This window comes from Ammospiza caudacuta, chromosome Z, assembly GCF_027887145.1.
Source record: "Ammospiza caudacuta isolate bAmmCau1 chromosome Z, bAmmCau1.pri, whole genome shotgun sequence".
Taxonomy (NCBI): Eukaryota; Metazoa; Chordata; class Aves; order Passeriformes; family Passerellidae; genus Ammospiza; species Ammospiza caudacuta.
Window position 1 is genome coordinate 49,916,976 of NC_080632.1, and position 23,959 is coordinate 49,940,934.

Sequence of the window (23,959 nt, forward strand, 5' to 3'; positions counted from 1 at the left end):
AGGTTAAATTTTCTATCAGGTAGTATGACTTAATGAAGCAGAATATCTCTTTTTTGACTGTGCAATATTTACATACTCAAAAATACAAGCTAAGAGTTGCAGGTTAGAAAATATTGTTGTGGAAGCTTCATCATTGGGGGTCGCCTGGTTTTTATTTAGTATTTCAGAAAATATTGCATACAAACTTAGTTTCATTAAAGGAAATACTTTAAACTTGGTAAACTAAATTACTTTGTCCGCTAGATGTCCGTAGTTCCAAGCAGGATGAAGCCTGAAAGGATGCTACATGATGAAGCTTCAAAGTAGCCAGTATTCTAGTGGTGATTACAAGCTTCTAATGTTTCTTTGTCTTAGTGTTTTCAAATTACATTCCAGGTTTTGTTTAATATGTTGACCCAAAATGCAGTTTTGCTTTTTCTTTGAGCCCATTTTATGTAGTTATTTCTCTCTTACCTTCCAAACAACAAAGTTTTTTTTTTCTGCCAACTTCACAAGACTTATTTCTATCTCTGTATTGTGTAGTTTTGCAAAAATTGGCAAGAATAAAGTAAATGCATTGAAGGAGCATGAAATTAGGTTTCAGCTGTTCAGAGCTACATAATAACATTTTTTTTCATAATAACATGTTTTTAATCTCTCTTTCTTCCTTTTTTTTCTTTTTTTTTTGTGGGTAGAGTTTTAAGTTTGGAGTTAAATAAAGATAGAGATGTGGAAAGAATACATGGAAGTGGTATCAACACCCTTGATATTGAGCCTGTTGAGGGAAGATAGTAAGTATATACTTTGGCTGGTACAACTGTCCGTGAGTAATTCACTGTGTTTGGGTACTGTGAATTTGTTGTCTTGTTGAACACGTTCATTATATTAAACATATTGCGATTATGAGTGTTATAACTTCTGTGCTTCATTAACACTTTCAGCATGTTATCTGGTGGATCAGATGGCGTTATTGTACTTTATGACCTTGAAAACTTGAGCAAGAAGCCAAGTTACACGTGTAAAGCACTTTTTTCAGTTGGAAGGTAAGTACTCTGAAGTTTTTTAAAACTACAAGTAGTTCTTGGGTGTCTAGAATTAAACTTGCAAATTAATGTCTGTTTTACTTTTGGGATAAAAAGAAAATACTGCTAGAAATCTTTGAAGGCTAGTAGCAGGAGCTAATTGTTTTATTCTTGATTTGTCTACTCTAATAGTTACAATATACGTACAGTGACTCTTGTATTGTTTGAGCAAATCTATAGCAATTTCATAAGCTAAAATGAAGGATACTGATTGTACTCACATGGAAACTAAAGTCAGACAGTCTTACATTGCTGTCAAGACCACAAAAAGAAGGCAGACCTGGTATTCTAACCTCATATTTTAACACTAGAAAAAGAAGACAGGGAAAAAAAGGCAACCCAGACCTTTCTCTAACTCATAATTTCTGACCTGTGAGTTTTCTTAGTGTTTTATTTTGAAATTTGGTGCCTCTATGCCAGTAACTGAGAAAGAAGTTTTGAAACTGCTGTAGAAACCTTCCCTGTATTCCCCAAATATATATAATACATATAATTTGAGTAAATGCACTTTTTAGCAGGATTATTGTGCAATTATTTGCATAATCCTTTTCACCTGTTTGGAGAAAAATCTAACACCTATTTGAAATTGTTTTATTTCCCCTCTCTCTCTTTCCTGCTTTACTAGTAGCTACTTTTAGTTCATCAGGTGTTCAGCAGATATAGAAGTGATTTGTACAAAACTTCTTAAGAACATGTTTAAATGAAGACAGGTGTGCCACTGTAAAAATGGGATGTATTTTTCTAAAGAACAGGGTACTGCCATGCTGTGTGAAATCTTTATACAGAGTCTAAGCCTTAATTGATTTGTCAGGCTGTCCCTGCAGGCAGTACAAATTTTCCCATTACAGACATTAAGTCTTCTAGCAAAAGCTGTTTTTTTCTTTTATTTGGATAAAGGCTTGTCTAGTAGGTTAGAACTTCACCTAAGACTCACAGTAAGAGATATTCGATTTCATAATAGATTGGTAGCTGCATTTTCCCCTTATTTTTTCCCAGTCTACAAAATTATTTGAGGTCTGAGAGTCAGATGCTTCATGAGTCAGCTATGCAAGAATACAACAGATTTGCAACAATAAAAGGCCTTAACAATATCTTGTATCATAGGAAAGAAAAAGGCTAACAGAACATAGCTAATAAAACAAGTCCTCATGGCTGGGATTCTTGCACAAAATTATTTTAAATTGTGGTTAAGAACATATAATGACTGTACCTCTCTAAATCTTAAAACTGAGATGAATTCTGAAACAGATGCAGCAAATTGAAGAAATTCATGCTAAGAAGGCACAATGTAAAAGCTACCAAATCTGTGTTAAAATCAGGCTATCATTAACTTCAGTTAAGTCAGTAGAAATAATCCATCTTTGAAGATTCTGTTTAGGAGTATGGTTAGTTGGTTATCTGTTTCTTGAGTAGGTGTTAATTTGCATAGCCGTGTCTTTTATTTCTTACCACTCAAGGCATGAATTTTGTTAGTAGAATTTGATTTTGTGTGGCACTGCTCTAAGTAACAGGCTTATGATTATTACTGCTTAAATAATCTTAGTAGATTTATTTCTTCAATTATTTATTTGTGGTATTCATTAAGCTTCCTAGTATGTTTTAAATACTTGCTAACTAATTAGCTACTGTTTATATATATATTCATATATTTTGAATATTTTTCAGAGTTCCTGACTTAATAAATGAATTTATACTGCAGAAGCACCTCCTTCTGACTGTCTAGCTCCTGTCTTTGAAGGATATAGTGCTGATGTCTTGTCCAAGTTTGCCTGTTGTCCAAGATTGCAGGGCAGAACACAGATCTGATCTCAAAGTTCCTTAAAGAATATCCTGCTAAAGGCCCCTTAAAGCTGTTTCTTAATACCTGAACTGGGCTTGCTAATGATCCAGTAGTATAGAACAACAAAAGACATAATTCCTGGTGGTAGGCTGTGATTTACTCCATGTTTCAAGTCTGGAATATAGGGCTGCTATTGCAAATACAAAAATAAAACTTTTCCTGTTTTCCTGGGAGTCAGCACTTTACCTGGTTTCAAATGATTCATGCTGACCTGGGACAAAAACTGGCATTTGAGTGTAAACAAACAATACCATTTCTAGATAATATGCAGATAATGCTTATCTTTAAGGTAGTCTCTACTACTCAAAACATGTCTAGGAAGAATGAATGACAGTGACCTATTATCCGTAGAATTATTTGTATTTGTCTATGGTAGAAAAGGCTGGGATATTTTGAGTAATGGATGAAAATACTTCATTTGGAATGAACTGGGAATAATGTACATCCTGAGATGTGAAACTAGGCTGAATGGCATGTAGCCACTACTAAGCTTAGCTAGTTCAAAGGTGGTTCCTGCAGAGCTACTCAAGAGTTTGTTAGTTCATTCCTCAGCCCTGTGGATTATGGGAGAATTGATTGTTCTTGTGCAGAGTTGATTACAGTCCAATGTTGTACACTTATAGTTACTGTACCCAGATAATTTCTTCCATGGGTTTAGGTTTTTCTGCACAGTGAATGGAAAGGCCTTTCCAGGAGTAAGCTCACTCTGAGTTAAGCTTGATTTCCTGGCTCTGCAGGTACTGAAGATTTTTAGCTTGCCATGGTTTAACTCCAGCCAGCAACCAAGTTCCACATAGGTAGATCCCCTACCAATGGGATCAAGGAGAGAATCAAAAGGGTAAAATCTAGAAAACTCCTGGGTTGAGATAGGTTTATAGAGCAAGCAAAAGCTGCAAACACAAGCAGACCAAAGAATTAATTCACTTCTTCAGCCATTTCCAGGAAAGCAGAGCCCCATCATGCATAATGGTTATTCAGGAAGACAAATGCCATCATTTCAAATGTGTCTCCTCCTCTTTCCATGTTACCCCCAGCTTTATATACTGAGCTTGATGTCACATGGTCTGGAATATCCCTTTGGTCAGCTGGGGTCACCTGTTCTGGCTCCTCCCAGGCACTCCCAGTCCCCTCACCAGCATGTCAGTATGAAAAGCAGAAAAGGCCTTGGCTCTCTGTACACCCTGCTCAGCAATAACAAAAGCACCCCTATGTACTAACTCTGTTCAGCACAAATCCAAAACGTATCCCATGCTAGGCACTGTGAAAAAAATTGATTCTACTCCAGCCAAAACCAGCACACGTCCCTGAAGAATAGAGGTATAAAATTTGTTGACTTTTAGCACTGTGCCAGAGTAACAGGCCATTCTAGGATATGCATCAGAGGTGGAAGAGCAATGCAGAAGTCATTAAACTAAGCTCAAAAGTTGCTCAATATCTCTTGCTTAGTATTGTCAGTGCTGGCTTCAGGCTAACTCTCCTAAAGGTGTCTTTTTTGCTTTGTAGCAACCCAAGTGAGCAGAAAATTTTATTAGCTCAGATGAAATGAGAACTATAAGATGTCGTATGAAAAGGGAAAATTTCCTCAACCTGTAGTGTTAGATTAGTCTGTCACTGCCCTGGAAAAGCTGAGACCTTTGTGTCCAACCAGCCCCTCAGCACCCTCTTATAGGGACCCTTCACTGAATAGTCCTGCTGGATCAGAGGGCAGTTCAACTGACTTGTTCAGGGACACACACCAACAGCAGAAGAGAGACCCCCTCAGCGGGGTTTCCTACTTTATTCAGGTACATTACCCACTGCCAGTGCATGCTAGTGTCCATGAAAGACTCACTCTAACTATGGAATAACATTCTTTATTAATGAGAGAAAATTGTGACAGGTTAAGGTTTAAGCCCTGCCAGTGATAGTTTCTGACTGCTAACACACGTTCAGGCCAATATACAGACAAGATTTAATCCCTAATAGAACACATATAGAGTAGGGTTCTTACTAACAGGCATTCCTCTGGGGATGAAGACAGATCCCCTTATTGGCTGATCTCAGAAGTTATAATGGAATCTTCCCTAACTTCACAATTTTTGACTTACTTTTGTACAATTCCATTATGTTTATTTGGAGCTTGAGGTATTGTACCTTTGTGACTAAATGGTGTAAAATTCTCTCCCTTTTCTCTTAAAGCTGCAGTCAATAAAATGCAGAGCACATGCTCAGTGAGGGGTGATCTTTCCCTGGTGGTGGGTAAGTTGAAGTTAGCTGAGTTGATTTAGATCATGGTGCTAGTAATGCCAGGGTTGTGGGTTTGGTTCCTGTATGGGCTATTCACTTAAGAGTTGGACTCGATCATCCTTGTGTCTGCCTTCCAACTGAGAATATCCTGTGATTCTGAACTTTGGGTTGGGGGTCTGCATTCGTATTACAGTTAGATAATAATGAACCAATTTCATCCAAGAAGAGCTATTTAACCACAATTGCTGGTTCAACAGAAAGACATTTTCTCTCCCTTGGGGAACAGGTGATGTGTGGTTTATCAGATACAACATTCCCCCCCCTGCAGGGATTTCAGTGGTGCCTGGCCATGGAGTCTTGGCTCCACCCCCCACTTCATCCCCCTTCGCAGGTGGTTGAGGTTGCAGGCTGTTTGTATGGGGAATCATTGTGGAATTGCTTTCAGTCATGCTCACCACATTCCATCCAGAAGAAGCAACTGCACTTTACCCTATAATTCCCATATCATTATAACTTCTGTTAGGATGTGAATATAGCTTTGCAGTTTCCTCCCATTTTACCCCCAGCCATCTTTCCACATAATCTAATCATGACTAGTCACTCAAACTTCACAATATCCAAATTGAGAATGTTTCACACTTTTATACAGTGCAGATCATCTAATATATTTCTATTGTGTGGTTATCTGGTATTACTGAGGGTAGCCAACAGGCTAATTTTTTCTAATTATCCAAATCTTAACATACAGTATGATTATTAGAACAAAAAGCAAAAGAGTTACTATCAGCAACATGACAGCAGGGTGAAGCACTGTTGAGAATTCTGGTAGCTTTTAGTGACCATCCAAAAAGGGTGTCCCACCGCTTTATTCACATACTCCATCATGTGATTTGTCTCTTCCACATCATGATGGACAGTAAATAAAGTATGTTGTCCATTTTTTTTGCATTTGTTGTCAACAAACAGCTAAGGTCTTCATGCTCTAACCATTTCTTTAGCAGCATGAGGTTCCTACCAATGGGAGTAGGCTGCAATCTTGAATCAGAGTATAATTAGATTCTAATATTTTGATAGGATACAATAGGATCTGAATAACATACTTAAATTACATGTTGGCAAAGTTATAGTACAAATGTGAGAGTGATTACTTGTGTCTACAGTAATGTTGTCCACAAATACAAAATCACAAGAGGATCTCATAGAAAGCTCATCCTTTACCATTATACATGATTTCCAAGTTTTCATTAGGATGAATCTCAAAATGAGAAATATTTTGCTCAGACAAATGCCTTAGGTTTTGGTATTGTTGCATTCAGAAATGTATCCTTGTTGCCCTCATTCAATGTTGGCATCTGTAGTCTTCCATTTATTTCCGTCTTTTCAGGCGCATACTCTATATTCCAGAGGATGAGTATAGTTCTATTGTGGTTTAATTCTAATGCAGTGACTGGGTATATATCATATAGTGAAGCATTGCGTATTGTTAACACAAAAGGTGTGGCTGTGCTGCTCATGGAATCATAGGTAAAATTGACTAAATACCAGCAGAACTGGAATTCCTTTGAAATTCAGTTGTATTAACCCAAATTACCTCTCAAATTTCAATGAGTAATGGTTTTTTTGTCTTCCCTTGTGACTGTAGCTGTCATCAGTGCATGCATAGTTGAACTTGCATAGAAGTAAGTGCTAAAGAAACATAGGTTTGGACTATGCTAAGTGCATCTGTGATCAATTAATGGTCTTTTTCATTAGCACCCTCCCACTGAAGTAATATATCCATTTGAAACCATTGATTAGTTCTGAAAGCCAAAAGGGAAGATCATAGAGGATGTTTCAGTTTATTTAAGTCACTATTTATTGTGACTGGTTTTTTGTTCCTTAATAAGTCAGAGTGTTATTGCTTAGAGCTCCCCATCCTGTTCCCAGGATACCAGTCACATCCTTCCTTGTTTGCCTAGAGGAAGTGAGGTTTGTTTATGCAGCCATGCTGTCCATCATGCATAAGAGGTTTTCAGGAGCAGTGAGCGAGCTGATTGGATTGTGGAAACATTATTGTGCATCAACAGTTTAACTTACTTGAGAGACTGTGTTGAGTTAAATAACATTTACTGTTGACCTGTATTCTTGACTGAGAAGGAACCAATGTTATAAGTGTGAGGAGACAGTTCAATAAACAGCTGAGGCTGAGTTGTTAAAAATGGCACTTCAGCACTTTTGAATTGAAGGCCCTCTTTCAGTCAAGAGTTTGGGTCTGTTCAAAGACAAATCACAAGTGTTGAATGGGATATTTTAAAGGTATGCTAACACTCTTTTTAGAAGAGCAAGTATGTATGGTTTTCTCCCTTCATCATAATCCACTTTGACATACAGCATACAACAGTGCATAAGACTGTTGTCACGCATTCAGTTATTTTGAATTCAGCATATTGAGATGTCAGCATCCTATTGAGAAGTTTAATCCCCTTCAGAGGTGAAAGGTTTTGATTTTCCTTTGTGATGATCCACTCCTGCCTTTAAAAGGTAGTGTTATGCAGTAGACAAATTTAGGCCAGGCATAGGTACACTGAGAAGTGCATGCTCTTCTATATGTGGCAGTATTGAAGATCTGCATCTCTGTTTGCATAATGATACCCCTGCAGTACTTACTAATACTTACTCCTGGCTTGTGGAGGCCAGGACATTTGATAGAACAATGCAAAGATAAGAGCTGAAATATCATGGAGCCTTTTCTAGCTGCAGTTTTGCCATAAGTACTGCATTTAGCTGGGATGGAATTAATTTCCTTTGTCTATACTACTATAGTTTGTATAGTAGTACGTTTCAGACTTGTGACCAGTCTTGATAGCACACTGATGTTTTAGGGAGTGCTGACCAGTGCTTGGTAGTGTCAAGGCAATCACCATTCCTCACTGCCCCCTCAGGGGGTGGACAGTAGGCTACGAGGAAACAGCTGGAACACCTGACCCATGTTGACCAGAGACATACTGATATTCCATAACGTAAAGTGCCATGTGCAGCCATCTAAGCCTGTGGTAAGGGGTTACTTTGGCATCACTTCACTGGGTGGGTGTTATAGGAACTTCTTCAAGCCAGGTCTCATAAGCTCTTAACACTTGGGTCTATAACACACCCAAGATAGCTTAGCTACCCTTGGAGGCCTAAAAATCAGCAGGATGGCTTCTGTTGCAGTGTTGGAAACAAAAGGATTTAATAAAAGGCAAAATAACAAATAGAGAAAAACCGAGCCAGGTGCAAGAGATTCTTGCTCTTGGTAAAATACCTCACAATAGTGATTAGCTTCTTTGTTCACTTCTTTTTCTAGTAAATTGCCCAGGTGGGACTTTTTGGCTTCTGTCCAATTAGCTATTTTTAAGTTTGAGATGGAGTCCCCTAGGCTTATTAGGCAGCTTTTTAATCTAATCCAGGAGAGAAATTTCTAGGCTTCTTTCCTTTTTGAGGGGACAAAAGATAGTTTTGTCACTCCGTCAACAGGGGGCACATTCCTGCACTGTGGGGGTTTCTTTTGTTTGTTTGTTTGTTTTTTCCCTGGGTTCACAGGGTTTGTTTTGATTTGTTCCCTTTCACTTACAAAAATATATTTTTCTCAATCCACAACTTTTCACACCTTCACCATTTGTATGCTCTCCCTCATCCCACTGCAGAGCGTAGAGTAAGCAAACAGCTGATTTTGGGCCCCTGAAGCTGGATCCATGTGCATCCAGCTCAGATATGAGTCGTCTACCAGGTATTTGAATGACATGCATTATTCAGAGCCTGGTCAGTTGAGTCTGTATCCTGGAGCTGTCAAGATTGGCTCTGCTGCCTGTTCTTTCTGCCACAGTTTATTATTAATTGTATTGCAGTCTCTAAATATCCGTAGTTCACTTGAAAGTTTCCTATTGTTCTTCCTCTTTGATTTCTGAATGCAAATATAAATGACTCTCAGTAACTTAGCTGACTGCTCTCTGGTGACTTTGTCAGACAGGAATTGCCAATAAATGTGTAGCTGTAATTACTCATTAATACTAATGAATTTTTTGAACTGCATGTGTGATTGTATTTTTCAATGGATCCATTTCTAAGAAGCATAAATGGTTGATAGTGTTAAGCCATCACATTTAACATAAGATTTGTAAACATTGCAACTTAAATATTTCAAAAGAGTTTTTATGCTTTATGAGTGTCTTGAGATAGGCTACAGTTATCGTATTTTGAAAAGGTAATGATCTGTAGTTTCTTGAAATGAAGACTCTTCAAAGTAATGAATATTAGTTGAATGAAAATCAAGCCAACAAAAATATAGTTCTTGAAAACCTCAGGACAAATTAAGAAAAATGTTTATGTTTTCAGCTTGTCATCAAATGCCAAGACAACTACAAGATGATTATCAAAGCTCTTAACCAGTTGGAATATTTTTCTTGATTTTAGGAGTCATCCTGATGTACATAAATTCAGTGTGGAGACAGTCCAGTGGTATCCTCATGACACTGGCATGTTTACATCGAGCTCATTTGATAAAACCTTGAAAATATGGGATACAAACACTTTACAAGTAAGAGAGTTTCTACAGATTGCTACCTTCTTTGTGTACGTTATTTATTGTGTATCTGAAATTCTCACAGAGGTGAACAGAACTATGCATCCTGAAGATGAAAACCAGCTACCTGTTAGAACTGTGGGTGCAGCAGCAGGGTGGTGTGGTCCTGGCATTTGTGTACACCTTGATGTGTACCTGCCCATTTCTGAAGACTGAATGTCTAAACTGTAGGAGAGCCTGGAACCCTTGGAACAGTTCCTTTCTGCTTTTGCAGTGAACAGGAATACAGCTAGTTGAATTTTTCTGGGTAAACCTGTCCAGCAAGGTCTAGTCTGCTGTTCATTCTTGGGGATTGTTGAGTCTAATGGCAGTGGCTACTTATTTTTAATAACCAGCATCTAATAACCAGTACTTTTGAAGGACTGGTGGTCTTGGCATACAGGATGCAGTTCCTGAATTTTGCTGTTGTAAGCACTATAAACACCATTTCTAAAAATCAGTAGATAATGAGAGAAACCATTAAAACCACACTAACCAATGTAACTGACATTAATAAGGTAAACAGATTATTTAGGAATTTTTGTTGCTTTGATTCAGTAATCCTGACATCTTGTGTTGAACTGTGAATTCATGGCTGTGGTTTGTCCTGTTCCCTATGAACATTTACATTGAGTCATAGGATTTGGAATTTACATTGATAGTATTTGACTGCTTTTTCACACATGGCAAAATATTTTTTTGAAAAGAGGTCTGTCATTCTAGGGATGTAATATGGAAAAAAATTAGCTTGTTTGGTGTGGTTTCCTTTCTTTTTTTTTTTTTTAAGATATAAAGCTATGTTTGCAGTTGCTAAATCTCATTAAAAAATTAAGTTTCCAGATAGTTAGATAGTTTTGTGACCATCTCTTGAAAGACACAGTGTACACATAAAAGTTATTAAATGACCTGTTCTGCCACTTAATGGTGTTTTTGAAAGTACAGACAACTCAGTTTTGAGAGATTTTTAATACACAATATTTTAGAATGACACAAAAAAAAGCAGTTTACTGGGAAGAAATTGTACTTACTAAAGTAAATATTCAAGTTTATTAAAGTAAATGTATCCCATTGGTTTTAAATAGTCATGAGGCAGATAATAGTTTTATATGGAACTACTTTATTTTTTTGGGAGTTGAAAATAGTGTGTGGTATTTGTGAATGAAAAGGGTCTTTAAACTTAGTCTGAAGTGCCTTCTTCCTGTTGACACTATTTCTATATTACAACCTTTTTGTTTACTTACTAGCTTTATTAAATTTTGGTAACTGTCATAATTTCCATGCATGCTTCTTATTTGTCAGTTTTCATGGTCTGTCTTTTGGGTCATCTCTGAGCTCTAGTGCTGTCCTGCTGTTGGAAACAGGCTTACTCTGTGATGTTTGTGTTATCTGGCTTCTAACCAGGAGAGTTATCATTACTATGTAAATAGTAATATTTCTATTAGTCTTACTTTTAGCTGTTACTTGAAAAATAATGGTGAGCATCTGCATTCTGCTAATATATTTGCATTGTAATTAATTTAATATTTTTATCATCAGCCTGCAGATATATTTCATTTTGAGGGAACAGTCTATAGCCATCATATGTCTCCAATTGCTACAAAGCACTGTTTAATAGCAGGTATGTATCTGTTTTTAAGAAACAGATATATGTAGAGATAGATAAGATTTATAATAATAAGCAAGTAATATTTCAGTTGGGTTTTTTCCCCTACCCTGTCTTATTTTTACATAAATCAAGTCTTGATAAGATGTAAATTTAGTAGTACAATAAAATTGTACTGTCCATTATTTGGATGATGTCAATGAGAGTATCATATTTGTTCTTCTGAAATAATGCATCAATCAGTTCTCCTTACTGATAAAATTCTTAGCTGTAATTAGATTCTTTCATTAGATAAGTTATCATTTAAAGGTTATTAGATCCAAATATAGTAAATTTTGTAAATAGATCTGTGTCTTGCTACATGTATACAATTAAACTATGTTTAGCAAAAAAATATTTGAGGAGATATTTTTAAGTTTCCCAAGTATGATCCTGTTTACTTCCAATTTTTAAACTTTGTTTTTTACATGGTAAATTTGTTTGGACTAAAAATGTAAATCTATTATTAGAAGGATTAAGCATAAAGCATCATATTAATAGAAGCATTGCTCTGACTGAATGAGCAGTTATGCAGCTAGCATTTTTCTTCTTTTTTTTTTTTTTTTGCCATTGCTAAGATTTTTTTGTTGTTGTTCTTTCAGATGCTGGGAGGTTTTTTAGCTGTCTTTGTTTCTCTTGTTACAGTTGGTACCAAAAGCCCCAAAGTACAGCTCTGTGACTTGAAGTCTGGATCCAGTTCTCACATTCTACAGGGTACTTTTTAGTCTGAAACATAAATGTTAAACAATAACTACTTTGAGTAAAAACAAGTCCTGTAAAGAAACACTGTATACAATGTATTCTTTGTCAGTAACATGAGTAATTTATTTGTAGCCAGTTGTGAAAGTTACACAGTGGCAAGAGGTTCTTCTGGGTGTTTTTCTAGAGCTATTGAATTGCAGAATACAAACATTAATTAATGAGCAGTTACTACTGATGTTTGGACATTTTCTTGGTGTAATCAATACCGATTACTATTTATGGTTAAATATAGTCATTGGTTTGGGGGGTTATGGAGTCAACAAGTTGTGTTTTACATGGTCTTTAATAAAGAAAACCAAGTAAAACAAGAGAAGGTCCCCAACACCCTCCAGAAAAGAAACAAAAAGAAAATTTCATTGCTTTTAAGAAAGTATCCCATGGAGATGTTTTAATGGGTTTGTTTAGAAGTTTCTCATTTCTGTAAGACAACCTTTCTGTAGGAGGATATTACCAAATAATTTCTATTTTCCTAATTCAGTTAAATGTAATGTTTTATTGTTCCATAATCCATTACTTTTGTCACTCAGTAAGAATTTGCCTTTGGTGGCCCTTTTCTAATGTATACTTTCTGGAGTGTCAGTATATATACACATGCTCAAGAGAAGGCAGTCATGAAGCAAATCTTCATGCTTCAACTGTAGAGAAACATTAACTCAGATACAGCAATGTGCAAATTCAGCTTTATTTCTTCACTGGTCAGCTAAGTCTCAAAGGAGCCTAGGTGATTTTTTTTGTGATGCAGAGCTTAAGCTGCAGTTGAAGTTGAACTTCTATGAACAAGCATCTCATGTTCTGTTCCTAGAACCAAAAGCTCCAGACAGGGCAGTGACCAAAACAGTTCTCTAAAGATTCTGTTTGGTTTCATTAGGGTTTCTTAATTTTATACAAGAATTAATGCTTTCCAGGCACAAGCTCCGTTGTGTCTTAGTACACAACCAGTGGTAGCCTGTTACCTCAAGTGCAATATTGGAGGAATAAGTGGAAGGAGAATATGTTATTAATTAGGGATAATCTTCCTTGCAGAACTGAAGCAATCAGTAGTGTCTTGACCATATGTACAGATATTTTCACATAGGCTAACTCTAGTAGCTGAAATACAGGTATATGCATGGCTGTAGTTTAATTAATGGATCCCAATAAATCTGTCTGCTCTGAGCCTTCTAAGTGTATCCTGTAATACCTATATCTTGGAGGCTTTTCTTATTATCCTGGTCATTGCAGTGATTTGAGTAATTCAGATAATGGGAAAGCACCTACTAGAAGATGCACCAGGAACAAGGTGGTTTGCACAACCTATAAACTGCGTTAGCAAGAATGTATTTTATGATTTAGTTTATTTTTCAGTAATATGTTTCTGTTATGGTGTGAAGCATGATTGCAGTCTTTCCATTTAGGACATCTTATCCTTCCCATTTTCTGTACTTATTTAACATAACTTGCCAAGTTTTAAAGTGTGGGTGTGTGCATGTGTGTGTATAAAAAACAAAACCAAAAAACATGTACATTCATATATATATATATATATATATATATATATATACTAAAAGACCTTTCAGATCGTTGAGTCCAGCTCTTAACCCAGCAATGCCAAATCCACCACTGAATTACATCTCTAAGTGGCACATCTATACATCTTTTGCATATCTCCATGGGTAGCGACTCAACCACTGCCCTGAGCAACCTGTTCCTGCCAGAATTTTATTTGTAAAGTATGGGAATTTTTCCTAACAGCAAGTCAAAATCTCCATTGGTGCATCTTGAGGACACTTCCTCTCCTGTTGTATGTTACTTGGGAGACTGACCCCCCACCTGGTTTTTTTCAGGTGGTTTTTGAGAGCAGTAAGATCCCCTCAAATCTCCTTTTCTCCAGACTGAAAACCCTCAGCTCCCTCAGCTTTCCTTGCAGGACCTCTGCAAGGAACACCCTTCACTAGCTTCCTCGATACTTTAATAGTTAAGGGAAAAAAATACCACAAATTCAGGACAAAAGTCTTAGAGGATAAAACAAGTAAAGTTTTAATTGTAAATATGTAAGGTAGATATAGTTTAAATTTAACATTATTAAAGGATTTGAAGAAAAATAAATGGAAAGTTCCTTCCCTGTATGAAAATACCAGTGCTGTACTAAAAGCTGTGACTGAGTTGTAATGTGTTTGTACATCTTTATTATCAAAAATTATACACATGTAATACTGTGTGTATCACTTTCTGCTCACTACAATCCCATTCAGGGAAGAAGAAGAAGAGACAGAAATAACTTCTGTCCCAAAATAATATAGTTTCACAAAATATAAATTGATGTTACAGTTTGAATTATTATTCTGGCTTGAGGAATCCTATACAACTAAATATTTGCTTTTACCTTCAGTTATTTACACAAAATGGTGTGTATAATAAGCTTTTTCATGTAATTCTTAGGTCACAGACAAGAAGTATTGGCAGTGTCTTGGTCCCCACGTCATGAATATGTTTTGGCAACAGGAAGGTAAGGATGTTGCTGAACTGTTACATGCACTGGAATATTGGTCAGTAAAAATTTTATACATTTTTTAGGCATACTTACTTCAATTCAAATGTCCTTCTGGAGTTAGTTTTCTTTGTTTACTTTAACTGTTCACAATTTTATAGCTTTTCCCTAGAAAAACAAAACCTGAAGATCTGTCAACAAGTCATGCTTATTTTATAGCAAGTTTGTACAGAGTTTTGAAATACCAACTGTAACTACTGATATAGGAAAATGGTAGAATATTAAGGATATACTCACTTATTACTGTTTATTAGTGTATGTGTTGCTAATCCATGTTGTAATAAAAGTAAAACATTATTAGCTCAAATTACCATTGTGGTAATCACACTTAATGTCAAAAAGAATAACTTGGGTAGCTTAGCTGATGTAACTTTCCAAGTGACTGTAATTCAGTGAATATGGATTATATGTTGATGTTCCTGGGCTTTCTTTGTTTTCTGTCCAGATGTTTTTAATGTAAAAAATCCTCTTGGCTATTCTATAACTTTCACAAGTTAACTTTTGATTATTGTGTGACATTTCTCTTCTTGCTTTTTAGATGCTGTGTTTTTTTTTCTTTTGCAGAGAAGAACAGCTATTTCATAAGTTTAGTGGAATGGCAGTTTTATCAGTTCAGTGAAGTTACCAGATTCGCAAACCTTTGGTTTCTGAACGCAGGCTTTCTGAAAGGATTATCAAAGTTGGAAAATATTTTAACAGTGTGTTGTTTAGGGATTGCTTTGATTGTGTTTGTTTATTTGTGGGGTTTTTGTTGTTTTTGTCTTGTTGTAGCAGATGAAAAATTGTTTGCTTGTAGACAGCTTTTGTACCAGTCATACAATAGATCTGTGATAACAAAACCCCAAATTCTCAGACCACTATTACAGACAGTGCTGGAGTCTGTAGTTACAGTTTAGGCAACAGAAGATTTATCAAGTTTATTCTCAAGCTATGTGTGTATGCAAGGGTGTTAGGTTGTAGTCAAAGAGGTAAGTGTATTTTGTTACAGATGATGATTCGCTGTTAGGTCCTGATAGTATACCAGCTGAAGTTATTAATGCGTGAAAATGAAAGTCTGAAGTCTGCCTTAAATGTTTTAATGGAATTCTGTTGACTTGAGTGTGCCCACACGATGAGTGGTTCATAACAGTTGCTGGACCAAGGTGAATGCCAGGTGTGTTGACCAGAGACGGTTCCTGAACCATAGTGCATTCAGTTTCCCTAATCTTAGCAAATCTGTTTTTCTTAGTGCTGATGGTAGAGTAAAATTATGGGATGTGAGGAGAGCTTCTGGATGTCTAAGTACGCTTGATCAGTACAATGGAGAAAAGTCCAAAGCATCTTCTGAGGCAGGTAATACAAAATATAACTGGTGGTAATTCATATGTAACTAATGCCATTCTTATATTTCATTTATGTTTTGAAATACTAAGACCAGCAAGGGGAGTAGTGATAGTCCAGTTGTGACTTAATACACAACAGAGGCCATTCAGCTTTGTTCACTTACTTCTGGTTTAGAGTCAGTTTTTGTTGTTTGGGACCTTGTTTAGAGAGATTGCCTAAACAATAGCAGTGTATCTATTCTTAATGGCTTTCCTCTAAAATGGAAAATTCTGTTATCTTTTTTGTGAGTGGAAGAATTCATTTATGCTGTGGATAAGCCTTTATGTAAATACAAAATTTATTGAAGTTAAAAAAATTTCTGAGAGGAAAACTTTCTAAAAAAAGCTAGTACTTGGACAAAAAAGAAGAAAGACTGTTTAATGAAAACCAAAATTTGATGTAACTCCAAAGACGACTAGTGCCATTTCATACATTCCTTTGAAAAACATGTTGATTTGTTCGATAACAACATCTTTCTTTTCAACTTGATTTTCGTCAGACCGGTTCAAGATGATTTTTTGGTTGTCTAATATCAATTGTATAGGCTAGGGTATTTAATTTATTGAAATGTATATGAACTAAACCAATAGCAAGTAATAATTATTTTCTAATAAAATCTTTAAAAAGCAGTCGTATTTCTACCTGAAAGGTATGTCTAAATTAGGTACTGCAGTATTGTACACAGAGACCTTACCCTGACTGCTTCAGAGCTGGCCAAAAGCTACAGCATGTTGTTGAGTGTTGTCCAAATGCCTCTGGAACGGGCTGGGGGCATCAACAACTAGATGATAGATTGGACAGAACTGGCCCTTGAACTGCGCCCCGAGGAGCACTGCTGGTGGCTGTTAGCGGGCCACATGCTTTTATAAACAAAAAATTAAAATGTTTTTAACTGAATGTTACCATTCAAACAGCACTTCCACTGCTCCACATTGAAGTAAAAATGTATACAAAGTAGTAACTTTTGTCTAGAGACCTGAGGCAGCTCTTTTTCCTCCCCCGCAGCAAACACTGCTCACAATGGGAGAGTTAATGGTTTATGCTACACAAATGATGGACTTCACCTGCTAACCATTGGTACAGATGATCGAATGCGGCTCTGGAATAGCTCCACTGGAGAAAACACCTTAGTAAGTTTTCAAGGCACTTCAGATGCATTTTTCCTTTCATTTAATTTTAAGAGATTTATAATTTTTGCACTTGTCAGTACAACTTGGATTTCACTTTCATAAAGGATGTAGCTGCCTAATTTCATCACTAGGTCATTTGGTGAATATTGTTTTCTTTCAGACTTCTTATCTTCTACTTATTGTAAAGAAAAAAGAGTATGAAGAAGCCTAATCTACTTAAAGATTTAATATGGTAACTTTAAGTTCATAAATTTGAGAGTATAGCTATAAATATTTCATACAGTAATAAAAACTTGAATAAACTGTGACTGTTGGTAGAAAGTTTTGGGGTTTTTTAAACTATTAGTTGCCAATGTGCTGTCCATAAAGCAGTTGGCCATACCTGAGAGTTTCACTGGCTGCCTGGTTTTCTTGCAAATCTCCTTCTGTTTTTGTGGAATCTCTCCTGTGAAGTTGCGTTACAGTATTAAAAATATCTATTCATCCATTCTTCCAGATTTGTGTTGGAATCACACAGCAGCAGGAATGAGGGGTGGGAAATGTGCTAAACCTCTACTGATATTGCAGTCTTTTCAATGGCTTTTGGATTTTTTTTGTGCTGAAGGTTCTTGTTTTATTTTTCTGTTCGGTAAAGAAAATAGTTGTCTTTGTTTATTTTGAAAGACGAACAAACTAGGTAAGTCAGTGTCCATGGAATTTTAGTCAGCTGTAATTATGGTCTGTCATTGCTATCAGGAAAGAAAGAAATTTTGCTATACCTCAGAAATCTTTTAATTGTACTGCTTAGTTTCTGAACAGAGCAAAAATAATTCTGTATAGATATTTAAATAAAAAGATTTCTCTCCATCCTACCTATATTTGCCAGCTTGTTCTCAGCACCTCATACACAAACATCTTCCCGTCTTCAAATCACCACCAAAGTAGATAATGCAGTTTGTTCACTCTCCTGTTACCAGCCAGATCACTGGATTTTGATTTTTCTGTGCCTGTTAGTTCATTTACTTGTTTCATAGGCTATTTTACAGTTTTCTAATCTGGTGTGGAATAGCTTGGCCCTGCTTTGCTTTTTGAAGTTCAGAGTTGTATTGTCCAGAGTACTGTATTTTCACACACTGCCCAGAGGTATTGCTTAAAATAATTTTAAGGCATCAGCAAAGAAATGAATGCATGTACAAGTATTAAAAGTTTACACCATAGTCCTTTTATTTCCCTGACTAGTCCACCCTTTTGACCTAAATCTTTCTTTTCTATATCTTTCAAAAGGCATAGAAACAAAGCCATACATATTATTTTCTTTTAGCAATGTCACTGCTGTGTACAATATTAGCAAAGCTCTCTGTGTTAATCTTAAATCTCCCCACCTAAAACTGAAGGCATAGAGTTAAGAAGGAAAACAATTCCAATTGTGAAATCTTTTGACTATAAGCTAAGAAATTTGTGAAGTTCATAGTGTAAATATTCTAACACAATGCATTTTCTTCATGAAAAAATAGTCCAAATTGTAATGCTTTGTTTTAATTGACTTGTTTTGAGGAAGGCGGGACTTTTTCCATGAATATATTTCTCTGTCACTTCATAAATATACTTCTGATGTCTGATAGAACCTAATTAGACTGATATAGCCAACTGGAATATTTCCAAACATGTTTGGAAACTTCACTTTTATGAGATTTTTATCTGTATAAAACTTGTCAAGAGCTTGAAACTCTATGAAACTATAGTTTGAGACATTAGTACAGGTGTTAATAAGGTACTTTTATACTATTTTAATTTGCAAGACTTCCCTTACACCTCACCATTAAAGTCTTAGAAATTTTTCCTATCAAAGCTGCCCTGGGAGAAAATGGTCCAGTACTTTTTTGTTGAACTTGTAAATAATTTCATTGTCTCATACCTTTTGTTACTAATTGTTGCTTTTACTGTTTGGTTTTTTTATTGCTATTTCTAGTAAATTGTTCTTAGCTTAATCCATGATGTCTGCCTGTTGTGTTTTGAATAGGCAGGAGAGCGAGTGTACTGAATTGAAAACACCATTCCTAAACCACAACAGGTGGTAATTCCTGAACCACGTCTAATTTCATTGAGGGTTTAGGTGCTTGATGCAGATCTGGCATGCAACAGCCTGTTGAAATCCTATTTCTTAGCATGGAATTGCTAGTTTTAAGGCCTTTTTTGCTTGCTTTCTTTTCTTTCTTTCTTTTCTTTCTTTCTTTTCTTTCTTTGCTTTTCTTTCTTTTCTTTTCTTTCTTTTCTTTTTCTTTCTTTTCTTTCTTTTCTTTCTTTTCTTTCTTTTCTTTCTTTTCTTTCTTTTCTTTCTTTTCTTTATTTTCTTTCTTTTCTTTCTTTTCTTTCTTTTCTTTATTTCTAAATTGATATTAAGAAGAGTAAACTTTATTGAACATAAAAATAATTATCTTGGTAGGCATCTGTACTTTGAAATATCATGAGATTTATTAACATAACCTGAAATTAATTTTATTGAGTGTTAAACATGAAGTAAAATTGACCTTTTAATATAATTTCCTGGGATTTTACTTAATAGCTGACTATGTAATCTATGTGATCTTTCATTTTGCAGGTAAACTACGGGAAAGTCTGTAATGAAAGTAGGAAAGGACTCAAATTTGCCATCTCTTGTGGCTGTAATCCAGAGTTTGCCTTTGTTCCGTATGGAAGTACCATTGCTGTTTATACAGTTTTCACAGGAGAACTGATAACTATGCTTAGAGGGCACTATAGTACTGTCAACTGCTGTGTATTTCAACCTCATTTTCAGGTAAGTAAAATACAAGCAGTATTCCAGGCAAGCAGGAATATTTATGCAGATTGACATACCATTTGCACTATAAAAGCATTCACTTTTCAGGGATATGCTTTAATCAAAGATCATAAGATGTGTCTTATGTGTCATCCAGGAAAAGTTTAGTCAAGCTTTTGGGATGACATTTTCTGGATTAGGTTCCTTCCACTGCTTGTTTTGTCTCACATATGTAACTTCTCAATATACCTTTGGTAATTTTTTGACTTGTGTAATCATTAATAAAGCATATGTGTGAAGACTTTTGTTTTCCGTAAAATGGAAGAGGAGTTATCTTTCTCAGAGACTAATCACATTAAGAAAGACTGTGAAGTGCATTAGTATTTAGTGAGTACTGAGAAGGCTCTCAAATATTTTGCTAAGGGGATCTTGCTCAAGTGCCTATAGTTACACATTGGATAAAATGCTGATAACATTGTGAGATTCTTAAATTTATCAGAGAATATTTCAGCTGAGAAATACCATAGCAGTACAGGGACTCATGGTACTGACAGGTTTTTTTTTCTTCTCTGCCTTTTTTTCCTTTTCCTATCCCACTCTGGTGTATTTTTCTCTTGTAATAAAAGACTTAAGGACAACAAAAATTAATTTGTTATGAGTTACTTTAGAACAGATTGTTCATATGGCATGTATTGTGCCAAGTGCAAAATGTATGATAGTATGGATTTTCAGGCCATTACGTAGTTGCCCCCCTGTATTAAGGATCATACTTCATGTCCCAGCTCTACCTTCTTTTCCTGCTGTTTCTGAGTATCAGGTAGAAATACTTGGGCACAAGGGGTGTGTAGATACCATTTTATGACCTCTCATCATAGAAGTGACTCTGGTAGCTTCTGCTTTGTGTCCAGTAGCTTTGATTGAATCACTGAGACTGTATTACTGAGACAGACGTCACTGAAAATTATGGTCACATTATGGACATGAGTGGACCTTAAGCTAATAAACTTTGCTAGATCTGGAAGGCAGTTCTGATACTAATAGTCAGTGAGATACATCGACTGCAATATTCACATTGTGGCTAAAGAACATCTTTCCCAGAATGTTCTTGAAAAGCTTTTTGTCTTTTCAAGAATAGTTTCCCAACAAAACTTCTAGTGTGTTTATATAAAGTTATCTTTGGTGTTCTTTTTGATAAACTGAAGAGGTGAGGCTAATTAGGTCTCTCTTTGTAAAACACGTTTTACTTGTTTTACATGTGGTGTCTCTACCTTGGCATTTGAGATCCATGGTAAAGGATCACTCGTGTGCATATGCACACAAGAACTACAGCAGTATCTAGAAGTTTGTGATGTCAACAACTTCATTTGCTTTTCTGATGTGACTCCTGATTCTCTTTCAGAAGCACCCTTTTCCAGAGTTCAGTGCTATACTGTAGAAGTGTGACTGGATTTTCTTTTTTCATAAATGCTGTGCTTTCAGTTGTATTAAATAGGTAGTCTGAGAAACAACATTGCTATATGTCATGATTTGGCACTGGCTTAATACCAGGCACCCACAAGAGTTGTTTGCTTACCCTCTCCTGTTACATTTGGGCAGAGGAGAGAGAAAAAAAGAAAACTAAAAGCTCATAAGTTGGGGTAAGGATTGGGAGAAAAACATTCTAAGGGCAAAACAGGTTCAAATTTAAAGACATAAAGTAAATTTATTATTATCAGAGTCATAGGAGGATAATGAGAAGTAAAATAAGCCTTTAAAACACCTTTTTTCCCCTCACCCCCTCCTTCTGTCTTAGTGACAGTGGAGGGAGGCAGGACGTGGGGATTTGGTTAGTTCATCACGGGAGATCACCTTCTGTTCACTCAGGATGAGGAGTCTTTCCTCTGCTATGCTGTGGGATCCCTCCCATGGGCAAACAGTCTTCCCAAAAACTGGCGTGGTGTGGGTCACTTTTCCACGGGGTGCAGTCCTCTAAGGATAGGCTGCTCTGCTTTGGAAGCAAGGGCTCTCTGTCTCTGGAAGCAGGAGCCCTTTTTTTCTGGACAGGTTTCCCACTAGATCACAGCTTTCTTTGCATCCACCCCCTCCAGCATGAGCATTTTTCCCACGGTGGATCTCTGCATCCCCTGTGGACTTCATGCATTACAGGGGAACAGCCTGTTTCACCATGGTCCTCACTTGCAGAGGAATCTTGGCTCCAGCGCCTGGAGCACCTCCTCCCCCTCCTTCTCCACTGACCTTGGTGCTGCCATGTTCTTTTCCCTCACATGTTCTCACCTCCTCTTCTCTGTCTAGAAGAAAAACTGCTGCTCATAGGTACCATTGCCAACAAGGTCCACAAATTCAGATTCCCACAGGATCCCACAGCTGGGAAGTTGATCTCATCTAGGTTGGGTGCTGTTCACCGTGTTTGTGCCATCAGCCACGCGGCCGGGCCGGCACCACGTGAGCAGTGGTGGCTGCCGCAGGCGGTGTTTGACGCCTCACCTGCTGCGGGTGCTGGAAGGGGAAGCTGCTGCTGCCCCTGCCCTCTCTGCCCGCAGCACGGCTGGCAGGGGCAGGGGCCAGCAAGGGGAAGCCATGGGCTGCACCAAGATGATGGCATCCATGGTGCCTCACTTCCCCAGGGAAAAAAAGGTGCACTGTTTTGATTTTCTCCTTAAATGTCATCACAGAGGCATTACCAACCTCTCTAACTGGGCCCACAGCATATCCATCTTCAGAGCCATCAGATGCTGGCTCTGTTGGACATGGTTGAAGCTCCTAGCTGCTTCTCACAGAAGCTACTCCTGTGGCCCTCCCCTGCTACCAATAAACCAGGCCATGCCAAATCCATACATCCTAATCAGGATTTCAATACCAAAGGTAGTGCCACTGTTATTTTCAGTGTTCACACATGTACTTCCAAGTATCTTATCCTGTCTTGATACAACTAAGTGCATTCATCAGTCTTCATGTAATTCCGATATAAATTACAATTTTGCCAGTAAAAATTCTTTCCTGAGAATGTAATATTGTTTGTAAAATTTATAGTCACCTCTTCTGTTTTACTGTCTCAAGTCTTATTAAATCAACATGCTGCAAAGTTATTCCCAGCTGTACATTTGTATTTTGTTACTAGTTTTAAGTAAAATCACTTTTCCTTAACAAAACATGCTCTATTGCAAATTCTCGAGTGATATTTATATATCTATATTTTAATTCTACAGTAACTTAATAATTCGATAATATTTTCCATTGTCATGTTTGGATTAAAAAACGTCAGTTCATTCTTGTCTATATTATTCAGCCTTTTTTTTTTTTTCTTTCTGAATGGCATGTCAGCTCACTTTCAGCTTTGGAATTTTTAAATACATATCAAAACATAATTAAGCAAGCTGGAAGTTTTGCTTGATGGTTCTTCTGTATACATAGCTTACATCTGTGATGTAAGCTATATATACAGTGATGAAATGTGTAGCAGTGGCTTTGTAACTTTTTTGTTACTCGTTAGCACTTAATTGGACTTTATTATTCTGTGTTCATGAGAAACAAGATCTACATCTTTTCTGTAGTTCGGGCCATTTCCACGTGGTATTCTCTGTTGTTGTTAATTGTTCTTCACATTAACAGTCTTATAAACTTTTCCTGCTGTCTTTAACCCTGGTGACTGATTTGTGTCCTACCCATCCTTAAATCTGGTCCTTAGGTTTTTCTCACTATTTTTTACCGTGTTCAGAATTCCTTATTAGTATTGATTGCTGTCAGTCCTTCATGTTCTTCTTGTTCATTAACTGTATTTTAATTGGTATCTTTGTTTCACCTTGTAACTAGAATAGGCTCTAAGAATAAACTTAAATTTTGCACCAATTATGTATTTGAATTTATATAGAATATTTGAGATGAGAAGTGTCTTATCTTTGCTTGGAACCATATAATAAAACACGATCACTGATAACCAAGGAGCTAGCTTTTTGAAATTCAATTCCACTAGTCTTTATCTGTTCTTATCCAAATTAATTAGCATGTTCGTGTGAAATACCTTTTATGTTTGAGGTGCAGTACAGAGCTGTCTCCAGAGAGTGGTATGAGCTTTAGT

At 36.5% G+C, this 23,959-nt stretch overlaps 1 protein-coding gene across 2 annotated transcripts in view; it reads left to right on the top strand.

Moving 5' to 3' along the window:
• ERCC8 (ERCC excision repair 8, CSA ubiquitin ligase complex subunit) overlaps positions 1–23,959 on the top strand; it is a 29,861-nt gene that overhangs the window by 1,413 nt on the left and 4,489 nt on the right. For both annotated transcript variants that reach the window (XM_058823766.1, XM_058823767.1), the window contains exons 2-10: positions 675–770; positions 921–1,022; positions 9,556–9,679; positions 11,240–11,321; positions 11,991–12,059; positions 14,526–14,592; positions 15,863–15,966; positions 17,002–17,126; positions 19,705–19,902. In XM_058823766.1, coding sequence (XP_058679749.1) covers positions 675–770; positions 921–1,022; positions 9,556–9,679; positions 11,240–11,321; positions 11,991–12,059; positions 14,526–14,592; positions 15,863–15,966; positions 17,002–17,126; positions 19,705–19,902 — 967 coding nt within the window. The remainder of the gene's footprint in view (positions 1–674; positions 771–920; positions 1,023–9,555; positions 9,680–11,239; positions 11,322–11,990; positions 12,060–14,525; positions 14,593–15,862; positions 15,967–17,001; positions 17,127–19,704; positions 19,903–23,959) is intronic.